The 19,474-nt window shown below is 51.6% G+C and overlaps 6 protein-coding genes across 6 annotated transcripts; 3 read left to right on the top strand and 3 right to left on the bottom strand.

Moving 5' to 3' along the window:
- Positions 1 to 1,153: 1,153 nt before the first annotated feature.
- On the top strand, positions 1,154 to 2,636 carry SCP_0305290 (predicted protein; the record flags this gene model as incomplete). Its single annotated transcript, XM_027755921.1, has 8 exons — positions 1,154 to 1,195; positions 1,267 to 1,428; positions 1,509 to 1,606; positions 1,665 to 1,675; positions 1,740 to 1,798; positions 1,850 to 2,386; positions 2,507 to 2,531; positions 2,590 to 2,636. 8 exons carry the CDS (start codon positions 1,154 to 1,156, stop codon positions 2,634 to 2,636), a joined length of 981 nt encoding a protein of 326 aa, XP_027611722.1.
- A 796-nt stretch (positions 2,637 to 3,432) lies between these two features.
- Positions 3,433 to 4,812, bottom strand: SCP_0305280 (Aldehyde reductase 1; the record flags this gene model as incomplete). The annotated part of the gene is made up of 8 exons (XM_027755920.1): positions 3,433 to 3,617; positions 3,674 to 3,811; positions 3,866 to 3,974; positions 4,034 to 4,108; positions 4,167 to 4,309; positions 4,363 to 4,522; positions 4,592 to 4,660; positions 4,714 to 4,812. The coding sequence occupies 8 exons, from the start codon at positions 4,810 to 4,812 to the stop codon at positions 3,433 to 3,435; spliced, it is 978 nt and encodes a 325-aa protein (XP_027611721.1).
- A 2,420-nt stretch (positions 4,813 to 7,232) lies between these two features.
- SCP_0305270 (hypothetical protein) lies at positions 7,233 to 8,636 on the top strand (the record flags this gene model as incomplete). Its single annotated transcript, XM_027755919.1, has 1 exon — positions 7,233 to 8,636. One exon carries the CDS (start codon positions 7,233 to 7,235, stop codon positions 8,634 to 8,636), a length of 1,404 nt encoding a protein of 467 aa, XP_027611720.1.
- Positions 8,637 to 10,279: 1,643 nt separating this feature from the next.
- SCP_0305260 (rRNA-processing protein) lies at positions 10,280 to 11,389 on the bottom strand (the record flags this gene model as incomplete). Its single annotated transcript, XM_027755918.1, has 4 exons — positions 10,280 to 10,735; positions 10,805 to 10,947; positions 11,000 to 11,132; positions 11,189 to 11,389. 4 exons carry the CDS (start codon positions 11,387 to 11,389, stop codon positions 10,280 to 10,282), a joined length of 933 nt encoding a protein of 310 aa, XP_027611719.1.
- Positions 11,390 to 11,672: 283 nt separating this feature from the next.
- Positions 11,673 to 17,168, top strand: SCP_0305250 (IkappaB kinase complex IKAP component; the record flags this gene model as incomplete). Its single annotated transcript, XM_027755917.1, has 23 exons — positions 11,673 to 11,888; positions 11,963 to 12,169; positions 12,225 to 12,363; positions 12,413 to 12,493; positions 12,556 to 12,743; positions 12,809 to 13,223; positions 13,288 to 13,318; positions 13,383 to 13,492; positions 13,561 to 13,653; positions 13,710 to 14,252; positions 14,310 to 14,811; positions 14,862 to 15,020; positions 15,067 to 15,233; positions 15,288 to 15,421; positions 15,475 to 15,598; positions 15,646 to 15,740; positions 15,792 to 15,855; positions 15,904 to 16,041; positions 16,092 to 16,216; positions 16,267 to 16,429; positions 16,491 to 16,617; positions 16,674 to 16,801; positions 16,852 to 17,168. 23 exons carry the CDS (start codon positions 11,673 to 11,675, stop codon positions 17,166 to 17,168), a joined length of 4,266 nt encoding a protein of 1,421 aa, XP_027611718.1.
- A 161-nt stretch (positions 17,169 to 17,329) lies between these two features.
- On the bottom strand, positions 17,330 to 19,418 carry SCP_0305240 (hypothetical protein; the record flags this gene model as incomplete). Its single annotated transcript, XM_027755916.1, has 8 exons — positions 17,330 to 17,501; positions 17,561 to 17,614; positions 17,674 to 17,770; positions 17,832 to 18,154; positions 18,213 to 18,588; positions 18,658 to 18,717; positions 18,773 to 18,887; positions 19,077 to 19,418. The coding sequence occupies 8 exons, from the start codon at positions 19,416 to 19,418 to the stop codon at positions 17,330 to 17,332; spliced, it is 1,539 nt and encodes a 512-aa protein (XP_027611717.1).
- Between the last annotated feature and the right edge of the window lie 56 nt (positions 19,419 to 19,474).

Below are 19,474 nucleotides of genomic sequence, written 5' to 3'. Positions count from 1 at the left end.
TGTAATAATATATAGTATTCGTACTTAGGCGCAGTACCAATGTTCGTCATATACAGTGTCGTGATGACGGTCATTAAGTTTAGGGAAGGTGCGAGTCCTGGTCATTCCTCTACTGCCTTTTTATCTACACGCGTTTTTACGGTTCTTTTTTTACTGCACATAGGCTTCACTACCACCCCAGAACTGAAGAGTACGTACACCAGCTATCCGCTCATCCCCGACGCTAACTGCGTGGCTGCTGATCTTTCGCTTATCCGTTTGGGAATGCTGACTCGGAAATTGCTCAAACCTCGTGTCGCTCACTATTGGATATCAACGCTTCGACCGATGACCTCATGCCTTATTCCCTCGTCACGAATTCGCTGGTGGATCTGATGCTTCCTCGGCTTCAATTCCGATACTATACGATACGATCTGGACCCTGGTTTAATTGATGATGACGTCGAACGAACTGACGTGCCGCGTCTGGAACGGTTTCCAGTCATCCCGACGCCACTGAACATGTACAACACGCAGAACCATCGCTGGATCGTCCCGATTAACTTCGTATTCAGCTTCGCTTGGGGGCTGGAGCTGTAAGTTCTTTGTGCAGTGTCACCTTGTTGCTGCGCCTCAATCCATTACCTGGATTATTCTTCTCTTCGTGGTTCGCGACTCAATTCGTCCATCGACATGATGTAATATAATGCAGAGTGACACATCTGGAAGGTCCGTAATCTCCGCTTCACATTCTGAGATGTCGCTCTGACTAGGCTTCAATTACTTGTCCTCCGGATACCCATAATTACCTGCCCTCCCGGACTACTTGCACTCTTAGAACTTGCCTTCTGGCTATACCTCTTACATCAAAACCCAGACAAAGCGCCATGGTTCTCAAGTTGGGAATACAGGTTGTGGTATAATGGTAAGTTATAACTTACAGCTAAGAAACCTCCTTCTTTTTTTCCTGCGACAAGCATGCGTGAGGTTGACGTAAATACGGCTCGCCAACATTAACTCCGGCTACGTGAATGCGCAGTCGGTAATGTACATGTCGTACATGGCTATTCCTTTTCAGCATCTGCACGTGAAACAACTCTTCTGACTTCTTGGCTGTTCCGTACTTCTTCTCCCGCTCTTTGGGTTTCCAGGCAGCCTAGTGGCTATTGTGGGTATGCCTCTCACTGCGTTTATCGCGCGACACAACGTTGTCACCGTAAGTTTGCCAATTTGCTCTGGGCTGGCGCTCCGATATTAACCACCCCAATAATCTGACACCGATGATAGATTGATGCGTATATTTTCCTCACCGGCTCGTGCGGCTCAACGAGCACGACGCTGGTCTTCCTTTATGTGTTGTGGCGCTTTCCACGCTTCATAAAGCATGTGAAAGAGGAAGGAGCGGATCCCACTGTTGTCGTGCGGTTGGCGACGTTCTATCAGCTCAACGTGAGTCCTTGCATTCTCTCCTATTTGCAATCGGGGGAGAAGGGAACGGCGGTACACTGACGCTCGCTGTTTATAAATAGCTAGCTCGGGTGGTGTTCAGGTTCATGTTTACGCTCCCGCTGCTCGTCTTGGCGTTGGACGGCATCATCGGACGGCGGCACATTGTAAACAGGAACTTGTGAGTCTCATCTTCTGTGACCTAAGTTTATTTGATTTTAGATCATTCATTTTGATAGATTTTGGACAGGTAAATGGAGCTTCAGTCTCATATTATTTGTTGATTCGTTGACGCTCTGACCATGCAATTGTAGATTTCCTATTGATGATTGCAGGCATTGGATGTTTTGTATCCAGTACGATCACGCTCCTTGTAAGCGTATCTCATTGCACCGTAGGGATTGTGCTAATGTTATGGGTGTAGATTTTCTTCCCTCGTTCGATTATTCGAGAGGCTGGATACAAGCCTAAACCGTCATCAACGGCCGCCAACTCGCCGAAAAGCGCGCCTATCACCCCTCCCGCTTTGTCCTCGCCCTTCAATGCAATGAGCTCGCATGTTCAATCGCCGCTCTTCTCCCCCACGACTTCGCAGGCTGCACATCTGACTATGAACATGCTATCACCCGTGTCATGGGATAGCGAACTTGCAGGGCCAGCATCTCCCGGCGAGTCGAATTTCGAAGCAGAAATGCACCAGGAACATGAGCTCGAATACGATCCTGAGTCCGCCCCACCATATCCACACCTATACCAGCGCCATCCCTTCCCGCACTCGCTATCGAGTCCACAAGTCCCTTCGGCGCCGTCATCACCACACGAAGTGCGTGTCACGATACCACAGCCCGTACGATACGCTCAGGAGCCGGTCTATGTGAGCTATCGGCAGAACGTGGGCGCGTCTGAGGACGCGGTGCATCCTATGATGCGCAGTACGCAGTCACACGATTATAAGCACGCAGTGCGTACTAGTACGGTGCCCTGTCAGAGTAATAGGGCGGGACCGAGATTACATCCCTACGTGCATATGCCTTGTCACCTGGATGTATCGATTTTTCGCTGACAATTGACTGGTTTGCAGGTTATAACCTTCACGTCTCCCATTGGTATATGAAATTCGGCACACTGTAGTTGACAAAATACTTACTTCTTCGTTTATCGCAGATCTCATTGGTATACCCGACGAAGTCGACTATCCCCGAACGATATGAGTCGGACTCCCTCTGTATCGATCAAACGAAACTGTTGCCGCGTCAAACCCGCAACAGACACGAGCCCTCCTAACGAACACTGGATACCCATCATTTGTACTTCTATCATCGTCGGTGTTGTCAGCCCCAGCATCCTGCACCTCTGGACAGCTCTATTTGTCCGTTGGATACGCCCTCCGTGTCGCCATCCACACTTTCTTTGGTCTGTACGGTTCGTTATTGTTTTGTATCAGCCATTGTTTAGCAAAGTCTCACCACGAAGTGTGTAGGCCAGAGTGAAGAGCAGGAAAGCACACGAAGCGGGCGCGCCTGATACATATTTTGTCATGTCGCAGCTTCTCGCTATGTAGTGTATCATTGTCCGCTTCGTTGGTGGTCCCTACTGGGCTTACAGTATGTCTATATAATACAAGGGAATATTTCTAAACGGGCTGCCTGGAAAGCACTCAATGCCGCCCGAGCTGCTGGATGATCCTGGCTGCCACCAATGATCGATGCACGCCACTTGTTCAGATCGAAACCAGTCATCCATAGCCAAGACACCCTCAGAATCATGGTGTGTGAACCAATTGTGCAGTATGATCAGGGCGGTAGTAAGGAGTAGTCTATTTTGAGACAGGGAAGATCACCAGCGTTTTCGTGCCCAAGTGAGCGCTCATACTTCATCAATAAGCTTCAAACCTCATGAGCATTGTCAAAAAGCACGTCTATTGATACAAAATACGAAGTCGAGTACGAATGGATACATGTGAAACGAGGTACTGGTGGTTCTCAACAGTACCCCCGCCGCCCAGCTTCACGCAATCTTGATCTTGTGCGTGGCGGTCTTCTCTAAATCGTCATTGAAAATGCTGATATCCCAGTGCGGCGCATACAGGAAGGGCATGTTATAACGCGTAGCGTGGTGGCGCCCCAGCTCCGTGATCTTCTCGTAGTACTCCTTAGGCAGAGTGATCTGCTTGAAGTTTGAGATAATGCGATCTAATACGTATCGAATGGTCAATTTGGATTCCAGACAGGGATGCTGATGCACGCACCTTTGTGGACACTCTTGGGAATCACGCAGTAGCCTCTGTAGACACCCCACGCAATCAGGACCTGCGCAGGGGTTGCGTCGAGTTTCTTCGCAACCTCCTTGACTTCAGGGAAATCCGTCAATTTCGGCTTGCCGAGCACTGTCATAGTCCTGATGAGATTCGAAGACTTGCAGAGGGAGGGAAAACACTCACTGTTGTTGCCCAACGGACTGTAAGCCGTAATGGAGATGTTATGCTCCTTACAGAAGGCGACAAGATCGTCCTGAGGCAGAAGAGGGTGCGCCTCAATTTGGTTCATTGCCTGATTAATTTATATATTCAGTGGAGAGTCATCACCGTTGGAGATCATGCATTACATACAGGCCACACGCCAGTAGCATCCACGATGCCTTTGATGTGCTCGATCGTGAAGTTGGAGACGCCGACGGCCCGTACCTGCACATCCATGCAGATTTCTTAGACACCGCAGACACCTTATGCAAGCAACTCTTACCTTGCCAGTTTTAGGCAGTTCAATCATCTTCTTCCACGTCTCCACAATGGTGGTATCTGTATCCAGCTCGATCCACTCCTTCTTGTCAGCGCGCTCCGGCATGACACCCCTTCCGGTGACAAAGGCCACCGGCCAATGCACCACTGCAAGTAGTCAGTATCAACCGCAGCAATGATGATTCCGATACTGAACGCACGATAAAGGTCCAGATAATCGATTCCCAGTTGGGAAAGTGTCTCGTCGAGCTCCTTCTCGACTAGCTCAGCCTTGTGCGAGGTGTTCCAGAGCTTAGAGGTGATGAACAATTCCTCGCGCTTGACGACCGACGGAATCAGTTTCTTCAGGGCGCGACCAACCTGTGCAGAATCAAGTCGTGCCAGACATGATCAGTTAGTTGGTCTCTTGAAACCAACCAACAGACGTACCTCGTCTTGGTTCTGATAAATCATCGCAAGGTCAAGGTGGCGGTAACCATTTCGCACGGCGATCTCAACCTGGACGAAAGTATTAGCTCGACTATTACATGCCATTTCCAACAAACACTTGCCGCTTGTTCGACTTCGTTAGGCTTCGAGAGCCATGTCCCCAGTCCGATCTGTGGTACCTTAGCTCCGTTAGACAGGGTAACAAACTGCCCATGCGACATCTCGATTGAACACTAGGAGGAATATCTGCTTCGGAGGAGTCGCCGGCCAACGCATGAGTGACTTGGTCGCGCATTTATATGGGCGAGCTCCCGACCTAGGTCAGGATATCGTCACCGTGACGGCCCTCAGGAGTGGCCCGGGCCGGGCCGCGGAGACCTACAAGGGCTGACCTAGAGGCGCGCCCCACTAGGACCCTGGATAATCCCCCCAAAGGTCGTCGCCAAATCCGGACAAATTTTTGGTAATTTTGGCCCGAGGTCATCGCCATATCCGGACAAATGAGGGTCCCAAAGCCACCATGGCCATCGCAGCATCCGGACACAAAAATAGGTAGAGGATCCTAGGCCATCCTGTTGTCCGGACATGAGTTTGGATAGCCGGAGCCTGGAAAAGAGTCGATGTGACTAGTAGGTACAACATGGTACAGTGTTGTCAGCGGTAGCGGTTTACGTTGTAGATAACTCTGTGTTCGAATCCCGCTGTGACCTTTTTTCTTGTCGAAATTAATGCATTTCTGAGGTCGTCTGCGCAATCCGGACAAAAAAGTCACCTTTTCAAGGCCATCTGCAATGATCCGGACAAAAAAATCGCTTTTTTCAGGCCTAGGCCGTCTGCGCGATCCGGACAAAAAATTGGCCAAGTCGAGGGTCGTCGCCGATTCCGGACAAAAAAGTCCCCAAATCGGCCAAAAATGGGCCGGACAGATTTTTGTAAATCGGGGGGGTTTGGGCGACGACCTTTGGGGGGATTATCCAGGGTCCTGCCCCACTCCAATAACGCATGACCGTTTAAGGCGTCTCACATTCCGGCTGCATCTGGATCAAATCTGGATTGCATGAACGAAATACATGCGGTACAGTACCTCGACGCAATCGTTCCAATCGACTGGAATTGTGCATCCTACCGGGATGACTATTTCCATTAGATATTGACGGTGAGGTGCATCATCAGCAGAAGATGGATGGACAGACGTACCTCAAGGATAAATGTCAGCGCAGAAGGCGATACCGTACTTTATAGAGGAACTTAGGAAGTGCGAGATGGCCGACTCCGGAAGCAAGTATAGTTTCTCTAGTCACAAGAATTACTCGCGACCTTCGCAACCTTTTTCCTGTTGCTGCTTGATGAGCATGACACCACCTTACTCAATAAGCATCGTCATTGGGTCGTCATTTCCATTGGCCGACGTGTAATGACAACTCACAATACGGATGGGCTGAAACTGCGATTGTCGACATTCATGTTACATAGAGGGGGTCATGACTCACGGCAAAACCTGCATCACAGATGCTATGTCCATTATGACGAGATTGCACCAGCACTGGATGCAATTTCCAATAAGTTGGTGGGAGTACGCAAATGTTATTTGAAAGGTAGAGTGGATAAGTTTAGTGTAAATGGCACTGCTTACAAGAGACTTATCTGAAAGATTTAAAACCTATGCCAAAGTAGAAATAACTTCATAATAAGTTTTCCATTTCTAGGATAACTTTCAGATAAGTCTCTTCTAAGCAGTGCAACCACTAAACTTATCCACTCTATCTTTCAAATAACTTTTGCATAGTCTCCCCAACTTATTGGAAATTGTATCCAGTGCAACCACTGTGGAAGGCGTGGGAAATTCGCCTAAATACGACATTGTTCGGTAGAAGCATGTGACATGTGACATCCGAACTAATTAGTAACACTTTAAACATTGGCGGACTCCCGCCAACTTATTGGAAATTTTTACCGCTCATCTTTGGTCTATCTTGGGAATTTCTGAAACGGCGTTGCCACCATATTCAGGGGTCCTGACACATTTGACACGCTCGGATATGCGATCGAGGACGTCGCGGATGTTTGTCTGATGGGTTACCACTTGTCGTCAATTCTGAAAGATACTGTATACAGGACGACGGCGCCGTTCCATGAGTAAACTACAGAGCAGGTGGTATGGAAGATGGACGGGAGCAAGATAGAAGAATAGTGAGATGGCGCTTGCAAGGACTCGAAGTTGAAGCTTTCAAGTTGAAGTTGAGCTTGAGCGCTCGTCGGAGCCGCGAGCAGTATGACGATACTATATACAAAGGGACGACTGTCTTCCTTGCAATCTAGAGGCTCCATGAGCCTAAGTGAACACCACTGCCTACCCTGACGCGGTCTTTGGAAAACGGGCGTTCCGTTGGAGGCACGTGTGCGAGCCATAGTCTTCCATTGAAGGTTAACATGGTCGTCTGGAGCAGCATGTACGTTTGATTGTTGGCTATGTATTTGGTATGGGACATACCTTGCACCACTCACACTGCCGTCACCAGATTACGTCCTCCTATTTTTATCCATGCGAGGACAGGTAACCCTAAATTATAAAACAGACAGGGCCTCGCAAGGTCAGCTATATATGAGACATCCGTCTTAGCTGCCATCCTTTGGTTTAGAAATGGCGCCTCCTAGTCTATCCATCCCGCCGTCACACTTTCCTCAACATATCTTTAACGAGCTGAGCGTTGCCGTTAGAGGACCGGTGTGCAGTCGTTACAGCTCAGAGTACGTCTGTTCGTCCATGACCAAACTGTTATTCATGAATATGTTTCACAGGTTTGCTGAGCGTTCCAGAACTTTCAATGGCAAACTCAACTCTACTTCCCGCATCGTCGTCTCTCCTCTCGACGCCGAGGATGTCAGTACAGTCGTGCGCTTCTGCACACAGCATGGGTTGTCTCTTTCCGTACGGGCCGGAGGTTACGGTATTGCTGGATGGTCTGTGGCGGGAGACGTGATCGTCGATCTGAGCATGCTGAAGGAGGTTGACATCGAAGCTCCCAAAGCGGATGCCGAAGGAGGAAAGGATTGGACCAGGCTCGCAGATATGCCACCTCCTGGAAGTAAAGGGAAGGGACATGTCGATGCGGTGCCTATCAAGTTTTCTGGAGTCGACATTGCGTCGACTGCTGCCCCCCTGCCGTCGGCAAGTCAGGACACAAAGGCGATGCAGATCTCGACTGCAACCGCGGTGAAACGTCGTCGCGGAGCTCATGACGATACTCCTCCCGATATGGATGAGGAACGCAAACGTAACCGCCTCGGTTCTTACGATGCTGCATCACAGGCCGTCGCATCTTTTCTCCGTGGTCCGCCACTTCCGTATGAAGCTGGAGAGAAACCCAGGGATCCTCCGGTGGATCGTGGAATGTTGCATGGGCCGGCCTCTGTAGAGCCGGGCATACCTGCGGAGCCAGAGAAAGAAGATGAACCGCATTTGCCCGTGCTTGACGCTAACTCCAGGCAGGTGTCGACCACCTTATCGTCGAGCACTGGGTCTGAGTCTGGGGCGGATCACACTTCTCCCTCGCGGAGTAGCATCGGCACAGCAGCTACAACGCCACCCAGCGGCAGCCCTGATCTGCCCTCAACGAATACGCCAACTTTTAGGGGGGCAGAGCCCTTTGGCTATATCACTTCTGGTTTCACTTTCACCGAGCGACCACCGGTATACAGCAGCGCTCACCCACTCGGCTTCGTGTCTGGATTGAGCTCTGGTGTATCAAATGTAACTGCATGGCGCTCAAGTGGACAGTGGGGTGGCGTCGGCGTAATTCCGTCCGTCTCAACGCGCGGTCTTGGCTCGATTCCGTCCGCATTTGCCTTTCCTTCTGGTGCAACAAGGCACTTAGGCAACTTGACACCTGCGCGACCGGTGCATCCGCATGCGTATCTCACCTTCGGTGCAGGAATGCTTCAGAAGGAATTGGACATGTACACAGCGGATCACCCATTGGAAGGCATCAGTGGCGTCACCGGAGCGCAAGAAGACAGGCTCATGCCGTACCATATTCCCTCGTGAGCACGCATAATTTGTCTCTTCTCGTATACGGTGCTGACCGTGATTGAATGTACAGTTCAGCCCATCCGGTCGGTTCCTCCATCATGATTCTCGGTGGTTTCGGATTCCTGAGTCGCATGTACGGTCTGAGCGTCGATAACGTGGTAGAGATAGAAATGGTCCTTGCGGACGGTCGCGTTGTTGTCGTGAACGCGGAGGACGATCCTGGTGGGTTCCTCCCATTTGTATCACAATTCCGAAGTTACGTTTACATGATTCTGGATTTCAGATCTTTGGTGGGCAATGCGGGGTGCTGGCCCAGCTTTCGGGATTGCGACGCGATACAAGGCCCGAGCACACCCGGTTCCTGTCGTCTTTGCTGGTAACCTGATCTAGTACGTGTGCGATGGTAAACTTGTGTGCATTTTTCATTAATTTTTCACAGCCGATTTCACCGCGCCACTGCGCCTTCTCTGATCAAGCACTTTCGTGACTGCATCAAGGGCGCCCCGCGTGAGCTCTATGCGAACGTACTGCTTACAGCAGGGCCTGCGGACAAAGACTCTCTGATCGTCATTCAAATGTGCTATGTTGGGCCCAAGGAGAAAGGCATGGAGTATTTGCAGGCAATCTCCAGTTGGGATGGCGAGCGTTGTCTGTTGAATGAGGTGAACGAGAAGAGCTTCCTCAACCAACAATATAGTGTCGCGCAGATCTTGCGAGGGAAACGTAAGTTGTGAAGGACGTATGACGTTCTCAATAAGTGCATTTCTGACTTGGCCTACAGCCGGAAGACAATGGTTCACGCGCTCGGCACTGATCAGCACTCTTCCGGACGAAGTAATACACCAGACTGTTCTGCAATTCGCTAATACACCGATAGGATGCAGTGGGTACCCCTCACGAATACTATTCTGTCGTCGAGAGTGGGCTCATCATCTTCTCCCCAGCGTGGTTATTTGAGCTCGCAGGGGGTGCCATAGCGGACTTCGAAGATACCTGCATCCCGAAAGAGCAGCGCGAAGCCACCTGGACCGTAGCTGCATTTCATCAGTGGGAGATGGGTATTGATGATCCTCGCTGCATCACCACCGCAGAAGATGTTCGTTGGTCCCACCTAACTTGTCTGTGTCATGTCGGGTCTGACTTCAGCTTGCCCAGTGGATGAAAAATACGATTAGTATGGTTGCGCTAGGCGGACCCTATCCCATAGTGAGATTCTCTACCTCCAATTACTGGCATTCAGAGGCCTCTGACAATCATGGTTGGCAGTTCCTTGGCCGGCACGAGCCTGCATCGCGCACAATGGCATGTTACGGCAAGAACTGGTCTCGTTTGGCTGAGCTGAAGCGCAAATACGACCCGGATAACGTGTTCAGACACAATTTTTGGCCCACTAATAAGGATGGCCAGCCTGTGGAGCCGTTCAGTCATGAACCGCCATCGCCTTGAATTTGTTCAGATAGCGCACAGTTGAAGTCTTGTTTGAATTTTGTTCTTGCCTTTGCTTGGCTTTCGCACTCATGTTGATAAATGCTAGTTGTTGTGTATCATTGCTGTCTCGTACATACCAATGGACAGTCAGGTATCCATATTCAATGCGATGTCGCTCCCAGAACTCTGGTGAAGACAGCAGGACGTAAATTACGATCAGCATCATGTCCTCAGTGTTGCGAATCATCTGGCATATCATCATCTTCACTTTCCTCGCTCTGGCTTGCTTCGTTCTCGTCTTCCTCGTCGTCATCTCCAAAGAAAGCATCTCCTGATACGAGACCGCCCTCCGCATCATCGCTATCCTTGCCTTTCTTCCCACCATCCCTGTCCCTGTGCCATGCTATAGGCACCTTTCCAGTTCCGCCTGCTCCACTGCTGTTCTGTCGCTTTCCTGTCACTGCCCCTTCGCTTGCGTTGCGTGGATAATTCTTCTCGACCTCTGGCTCCCAGCTCAGTTCACCGCGCTCCATCTGTGCCCTCATCGACGCCCGCACCTCTTCACGCTGCGCGTCCGTCTCCGTCGCGCTTTGGTTCTCCTTCATGGTCCCTTCTGTGGTCGGGGCTCCTTGCACTCGTACCTCAGGAGGGAACAGAGAAATATATTTCTTCATCTTGGGGTAATGCTGAGCTCACATGAGTCGAAGGACCTCACGATCAGGACTGTGCAAACCGGTAAGATTGATTAGACGCACCAGAATGTAATTGAGATCGACTCTCAATTCCCGCAGACGCTCCTCAAGGGTCCTCCGCTCACTCTTCGCAAGTTTGGTCTTTCCGTCAGCATTGGCCAGCTGGCGTTTCACCTGCTGGATCTTGCGTGTCACCTTTTGCCGTTCTGTATCTTTGTCAAAAATGGTGCTATGTTACCAGATGCATGTTCAGCTCACCGAAGAACTTGATTTTATGGTACCGAGTTGCCAGAGTGCGTTCTTTCCGAGCATGTCCAGCTTGTTTAAGATCAGCCTCTAGAGCACGTTGCCGGCGTTCTGTCGCGACGCGTACATCCGCCGCAAGTTTATCCTACATTCCAACGCGAATGTTAATGTCGTGACCATACATAAACAGCACGCACTCACCTTGGACAACAGCCGGCGGGTTTGTCTCAATGCTGCTTTTATCTTCTGGACTCCAGGGATAGCATCGTTATCGGTCGGGTGAGCCTCTTTGTGACGCGGTTTCGACCCGTGTTTCACCTTGGGATTAGAAGGTCCGGCGGTTGGAGTCGACGAGGAAGGGGTATGGAGATGTTGCGTTTTCTGTGTTCGCGTGGGTCCCATATCAAATGATACCTGCAAGCATCCCAGCAAATGAACAGATTCGAGCCGTCGGTGAAACCTTCGCGAAACTTCAAGCTAAGGCGCTAAAGGTATATTATAGGCACGTGATAAACGCGACCGAGATTCTGTACGAGATCTGAAGCAGAGAACCGTGACTAGGGTACAGACTTTCGACTGTTCTTGACTGGATTGGTTTATCCTCTGTCGTCTACATCGCGGAGTATAACGCTGGGTAAACGCTGGGTTAGTTACACCATCATCTCTCTCGAACCCTCCTTTCGGCATGCGCAACCTCGCGCTCTACAAGTCCATATGCACTTCTCTAGAGAGGCCCGCCGACTTCAATTTTCTGAATGAGAACACCAGAATATGTGCTGTTGCTGTTGACACAGATCAGGATGCTCTATACGTTGCATCAGATTTCTTCAAGGACGGCGGGGACGTTACTCTCGAAATCTGGAGAATTACCGGAGGAGATAGTACGCAAGCGGAAAGTCAAGTAGGTTGCAATTATTGCCCATATGAGCATTGCACATTGTACTCATGTCGTCACTGATTTTTGTACTATTGTAGAACGATATTCCAAATGCAAGTCGGATAGCGACTTTTACTACGCCGCCATCCGCAGCAAGCAACCCCTGGACATCTCCAGTACCAACATCCTCCAATCATATGAATGAGATTATCTCGTTGAGACTTCTCGCCGATACGCGTACTCTCGCTTTGATTACTCGAGGAGGAGACATTGCGACTCTCATGGTGGACGAGGATATGAGAGAGGTACGTGCGACCTTGGCAGGCTCTGGTTGAATTAATTGTGATGGCTGCAATTCAGGTCGAAGTTGTCGGTTCTATATCTGCTGGAATCCTCGCTTCGTCTTGGGGATCCGATGATTCATTACTAGCCTTGGTTACTGGTCGGTTCATCTTCGTTTATCGGTCCTTGCTTCCACTGAACGTGCTCGTCTTCCCTCGTATATTTGCTCCATGCAATGATATCCGATATTTTTGTCTCACTGTCAGGCGATGACAAATTAATTCTGATGACTTCCACGTTCGATGTCCTGTGCGAGAACGCACTGCATCCTACTGAATTTGGAGAAGGTATGGACAACTTGGATTCCTGATGTGTTACACTTGGGATCTTTAATTCATTAACTGTTCAGATGCGCCAATTACACTTGGGTGGGGTACCAAGCAAACCCAGTTCCACGGTTCATTGGGAAAAACTGCAGCGCAAGCAGCGCTTGATCTCTCAGAAGTCGGTACTAGTCCAGACGATGACGGGCTTCCCCACATCAGCTGGCGCGGAGATGGTGCATTCTTCTCGGTATCGGTGCTGTCGCCATCATCTGTAGGTCGCGTATTCATCAGGCGACATCACATATTTAACTGTCTGTTTCCTTCCAAATAATCTAGTATCAAGCCATTAGTACTCGTCGTCTGCGTATACTGCGCATTTATTCGCGTGAAGGTGCCTTACAGAGTACTGCAGAGCCTGTTCCTGGCCTTGAACATGCACTTAGCTGGCGTCCCTCGGGCAACCTAATAGCAGGAACTCAACGTTTTGGCCCGGGTTCGGGAAATGCAGACGAAGCGGGCTTGGGGAAGGGCAAGGAAGGGAGGCATGATGTCGTGTTCTTCGAGCGCAACGGGCTTCGTCACGGAGAATTCCAGCTGAAAGAGTGGAGAGACGGACATTCAAGGAGAAAGGAGATGAATGACGCCAATGATAGCGTTGTTCGAAGATGGGGCTATAGTGTGCGAGATGTTGGTTGGAGTGCGGACTCCAATGTACTGAGTGTATGGATTGAAGGAGATGGCGGGGACGTTGGTGCGTATATTCTCTTAAGGTGATAACCGGTGTTCTGAGGTTGTCATTTACCTGATGTTATTAGTGCAATTGTGGACAATAGGGAACTATCACTGGTTTGTGTTTCTTGGTTTCCGATCACTTCAAAAGCTGGCGTGTTCAATGATTATTGCAAGGCAGGTACTTGAAACAAGAAATATCAGCCCCACCCACTCTTGTTGGTCCGGGACGCTTTACTTCAGTAACTTGGCATCCTGAAGATGCGCTACGAATTATCCTGACAACGTCCTGTGAGTATATCCTCTCAAATCATTTTTTGGACAGTCTCATTCACTTGCCGTGCGTCTGCTACCGTAAGCGGAGATTATGCAGCGTACATATGCATGGGAGACGTTCGCTTCAAGTGCTAAGTCACCCGTAGACACTGGCTCCGTCGCAGTCATGGATGGTGGTACGATTTCGTCCTGCGTCTTCTCGCAATTTGAGTGACCCATCTCCATTGGACAGTTGACATTCTGCTCACTCCCTTCCGCACGCAAAATGTGCCCCCTCCCATGTCGTCCTTCGTTCACACACCCCACTTACCGGCAATGCAACAGACACTTCAGCTCTCACGAATCCCGATGCCCATCCACGTATCGTTCTCCTCCTCTCGTGACCTCCTCGCCGTTTTGTGGGAGTCTGGGCTGGTTGAGCTGACAGACCTGCGGACGCGCATTAACGGTAGTCGCGGGAGGGTCATGGATACTCTCAAGATATGGGCCGGTATTATCAACAGAGCACTGGGAATTTCGTCATGCCGACAAATTGCCTTGTGGATCCCTGGGGGGGAGTTACACAACAAGAGTGAAGGCGATGCGGAAGTCGTACATGTAGCCGTACTGGGCGCAGAAACGAACGAGGATGCGCATGATGTTGTTTGCTGTGTAGCGGTCAAAGGCGGAGAGGTTGTAGAGGAGAGCATAGCGCCGATGCCCTCATCGAATGGAAGGCTGGTCCCAGCGTTTACAGGAATCACATGGCAGTCACCAAACGGTGAACTCTTTGTTGGTAAATCTCTGATGCTGCATCCGTCCTGAAACGAGCCGCTCTAATACTTCTGTTCAGTTGATCAATCCACACATACACCTATATCCAAGGCCCGCTTCCCCGAATTCTGCTTCTCAGCAGTACAAGAACCCATTCAACCGGTAAGAGGAAGTAGAAGCATTGTCGACGAGGATGCCGCTGCGACAAACCCTTCCTCCTTGTTCATAGGCCTGTCCAACGGTGGAAAACTGCAGGTTGCTGACGACACGGGAGCGGTTCGGACCCTGTCCAGTAACGTGAACTCTTTTACTGTTGCTTCAGGGTTCTTGACCTTCACAACCACTGCTCACAATGTCCAGTTTGCTCCTATCGACCAGCTTACCACTGTGCTACATCCCCATATCGCTGAGACGGTCCCTGCGCTGCCAGAATGGGAAACACGGAGAGTTGAGAGAGGGTCAAGGATTGTCACCGCTGTCCCGAGTACAATGAGCCTGATATTGCAAATGCCAAGAGGCAACCTTGAAACCATCAATCCCAGGCCGTTCGTCATGAATATCGTGCGGCACGAAATTGACGAGTAAGCAGCCACCCCTCAGCAGCACAATGTTTCCTGATGTAGCTTTACAGCGGCAATTATGGGAAAGCATTCTTGGCATGTCGCAAGCATCGTGTTGACTTGAACGTACTAGTTCAACATAATCAAGCAGCATTCAAGGAGCGAATACCTTCATTTATCGAACAAATAGATGATGTGGACTATATCAACTTGTTTTTGACTAACCTGGGGTACGTGTGTTCCACATCGCTGGTTAGCCATGTTGACGTATCTCAGGCAAGGCCCTCTCCCGGCGAATGATATCGCTGACTTATGCGATAGCATCCGTGCTGAATTGGAGAAGAAAGATCTGAATAGATATATTAACTCAATTTTGACTGCTCACGTCGTCAAGACGCCACCAGATCACGAAGCTGGATTGGCACTGCTACTTCGTCTCCGAGGTGAGAACGCTTACCTTGTTCTGCTGCAGCTCGTGAGCTGACGTAGACGCGCAGGCTCTGAGCCGCAACTAGTCGAGGATGCAGTCAAGTACATTATTTTCCTTGTCGACGCTGACAGACTCTTCGACATTGCCCTCGGAATGTATGATTTTTCTCTCGTTTTGATGATCGCTCAGCATGCGCAGAAGGTGCGAACGTTTAACAGGTCCTTGGGCCGTGTCGTCAATCTCATATACTGCAGGATCCTAGAGAATACCTTCCGTTCCTACGCGAGCTCCGCGCTTTGGATCATCATTACCAACGCTTCAAGATTGATGACCATCTTAAGAGGTATCAGAAGGCTCTCACAGATTTGTCCCTCGCTGGTAGGACTTCTGTTGAACTCAATTGCGTAGCTGCTGACGCCGAACAGGGTCAGAGCGATTTGATGAGGCCATGCTCTATGTTGAGAAACACAAACTCTATGACTACGCCCTGTCGTTGTGGCAAGCGACTGAGCAGTACGATGTACGCGATCTTCTTTCGTGCATGAGCCCGTTGAAGTTCATGTCATTGCAGTCTGTTCTCAATGTATACGGCAATTGGCTCTTTGAGCGTCGAGACTTCAGGGAAGCGGCGTTTGGTCAGTAGTCCGAATGTCTGTCGGAAAATCGACTAAACTCTGTTACAGTATTCCGCCAGGCCAACAAGAATTCCAAAGCTTTGGTCGCTTATGAAAAGGCCCTTGAATGGCAAGAATTGTTCGAGCTCGCGATACAAGTAGAGACGTCGAAAGATGACTTAGCATCCATGGCGTATCGTGTCGCAGGTCCGTCTCTCGGGCTACCTTGAGTTACCGATCCTAACCCATCTGAGCAGAAGATCTGTCGTCGAAGAAGCGGCATATGGATGCGGCGCGCGTGTTGCTCGATTATGCGGAGGACGTGCGTGAGACCGTCGGCGTGCTTGTGCGAGGAAGCCACTTTTCTGAAGCACGGCGAATAGTAAGTTGTCTCAGTATCTGGCTTCTACCGCCTCTGACCGTCGAGTATAGATTACCCTCCGCGCATATCCAGAGTTCTTGGAAGACCTCGTCTACCCAGGCGTTCTTGAAAGTCGCGCACAGATCGCGGAGGAGATTGGTGAGATGCAGGACCAGCTGCGAAAACAGGTCCAGCGCGTTCATGAGTTGCGGGTGCGCAAGGTCGAAGAGCCCGGTATGTCCCTTTGCCTAGTCGTGCTGGTGTAAATCGTGCTTGCTTATGGAGAATGGTGTAGATGCCTTCTACGGCGTGGAGGATATGGACCTGCACAATGTTGACGTGATGACCGACGTCTCTATGGCTGCAACCACGTTCACCCGATATACAGTGGCTCCCTCAGCTGTCTCGCGTACGACGTCCAAGTGAGCCTTTACTCACCAAGGTGGTAAACTTAGTTCTCACGATGGTCTCTCTACAGACGCAGCTCGCGTTCGAAGAGGAAGATGGAACGCAAAGTCGGGTCCGGGCGGAAGGGGACAGTGGACGAAGAAGAGTATTTGCTCAAATCGGTCACGAAGCTCGTTGGGCGATTCAACACTGTCCAAGGTGCGTTCCGTCCACGGCTGTATTTCACGACCTGACTGTTCTGCTGGCAGTCGATGCGGCAAATGTGCTTCCGCACCTCTTCCAGTTCACGGAGGAGCACCGCGCTGAGGGTATGGCTCTGCGGAAGGAGGTGGCAGACTTCGAGAAAGAGTTGAAGGCGGCTGTGGACGAGATCTGGGCCAAGCCTCCTGGGCCCGAAGATACCGGCGAGGGCGGGGATGGGGCGCCGGGAGATACTTGGGCATCTCGGATGCAGGAGCACGAGAGGCAGCGACAGACTGACCCGCTGGAGAAGGTGGCGAAACCAGACCTAGCGAAGCAGGAGTGGACGTTAGTCCTGCCGCCTAGTGGCAGCACCCCAAGCTAGACTGTACGGCGAGGGAGCAGGGAAGTAAAACAAACACGTATCGTTAGCTTGTACACACGCTACTCGCTACAGCACATCTACGTCTACAATGTATCCTACAGTATGAGGCTCTGCCACCGCATACATCCGAGCCTGCCTGCGGCGTTGTCGTGTTCATGTATTCAGGCCAGAATGGAATTCGCTGCGTGGATCAGCTTCACCTCCGCAGCGGTGGCACCACTTGGGACTTCGAACGGCTCAAGACCCAGCAAACGACGGCCCTCCACACCCTCCACGTCCTCGGTCGTAGCACAGCCAAAGAACCGCGATTCACCGTCTCCGCCTGGAAAGTCACTGCAACATATACCCAATACTCGATGAGTGATTGAAGATCGCGTAAGGAGGCCACGTACGGAGGGGGGAGACCGCCCTTGAAGGCCAAGCGCTGCTCGCGCAAATACGTTGCACTACGATCACACGAGGATTTAGTAACCGGTACATATGCCCGAAGCCTGACGATACCGACTTGTGCTCGGTGAGCGGCACCGCCGGGATGTAGAGTACCGAAGAGTCACCCAGTCCGTTGTGGTCGGTTTCCACGGAATGCACCAGATCGCAGTGCCCTTCATGTAAAAGTTGCTTTATCCACGCCGATTATCAACAATATGCACCGCGAGGACTCACAGTAAACTTGGTCACCAGGCGCGATGCGGGGCATCGAAACCATGGTTCGGTCCAGTCGCAGATGCGGGTGCGTTTCGGCGTTCAGTTCCTGGGTCTTTCCAGGCGAGCTGCCCGGGAATGCCGTCCCATCGAGGTCGAGCTCCCAATCCGCTGTCTTCAGAGACGACGCCGTGGCGCTGGAGCGCAGACGGAAGAAGGGGCGGAGCATGATGTACGCAGTGGCAAGGCTGAGCATCGGCAGGACGCGCAGCGTGCCCTCGCCCGGCCCCGTGTGGGACAGGGAGGTCCAGCCCTGCCACGGGCGGAATACCGAGCACTGGTTGCTGTTCGCGATAACGAGTGAGTGCGACGCGTCGCGGCCATAACCACGGGCGTGCTCACGGGGCGTTGTACAGATCCTGCTTCGCATGCAGGCGGGGCGTCACGTCGAACGGGTTGTGTGCCCGCCAGTCCGCACCGGCATCCGAATTCAAGATAGTGCCGAAGCACGCGCGAAAGCCGGGGTCTTCCCAGCGCTCGACGCCGCCGCCGTCGATGTGCGGGCCCAACGTGAACACGCTCGGGCCCGGCGGGCGGATGCGCAGGCGGTCGAAGTACGCGACTGGCGTGTGAAGGCTGACCGCTGTGGACGGGGACGAGGTGTGCCAGAGCGCGAGCAGCGCGCGCTGCGTCGCGATCACCGCAGGATGCGTACGGGCGTATATCTGCGGGCGAGAATTGTACAGCTCGTAGAAGACGATGTTGCCCGGAGGACCTCCTGTCGAATGACGCGTTCATGCTTCAGATGAACAGCAAATGTGAGCATCCTCTACGACGGCGCACTCACCTTTGACTCCGTCTGCGTTTACTCTCGCGTATTCTCTGATGGACTGCTTCCATGACAGAGCTTCCTATAATGACCAGCCTTCAGACCTTCAGGAAAAACGGAACGACACCATTACTTGCTTGCTCAGGGACACCGCCTTTGACAATGATCACACCCGCCTTCGTGACATTTTTTATTTGCTCTGTTGAAAGTCCCCGCACGACATCTCCATACAGTACCTGCGGAATGACCTGAAAAAAAAATACGATGAGCTGCCTATCTCTGCGCAATGGGTTTTCGCGAATACGATTGAAGGGATCGGAGAGTCGCTGACGGTGCCAGAGCGGTGCCAATGACTGGGTAAATGAACAAGCGGGTGGACGCGATCGCGCCGCCCTGTCGGGCGCGATTTGAATGGGACGGTCGCGTCGGTTACTCACATCTGCACCTCTCGCCGCAATCTCCTCCGCAGTGCTCTCGAGCTCCTTCAAAACGCCTTGCCAGCTGTACACCATCTTCTCCGGGTTTGCACAGATCTCGCGCTTTAGCGCGGCGAACCGCATAGGTAGGACGACCGCCTCGCCCGAGAGCGTGCCAAACACGTCCATGATTGTGCCCTCCCTCTTTGCAGCGCGGCGAGGCGTTCCAGGGACATCGATGGACACAGAGGTGGTGCTCGGGCCCACGGGGGCGCTGGTCGTCGCGTACGGGCGCGGGCGCGCGAGGGGCAGGTGCAAGGGTGGTTTTGCTCGGAATGGGGGTCTGCTGCAGCGGAGAAACATCGCGAATACGCCTCTTCCTTAGCCCGCTCCAGCGTATTTGAGCGTGTTCCCCCCCT

This window comes from Sparassis crispa (genome assembly GCF_003851025.1).
Source record: "Sparassis crispa DNA, contig_000002F, whole genome shotgun sequence".
NCBI classification, from domain to species: Eukaryota; Fungi; Basidiomycota; class Agaricomycetes; order Polyporales; family Sparassidaceae; genus Sparassis; species Sparassis crispa.
Note: the sequence above shows the minus strand (reverse complement) of the source record. Positions and strands in the feature narration are given on the sequence as shown.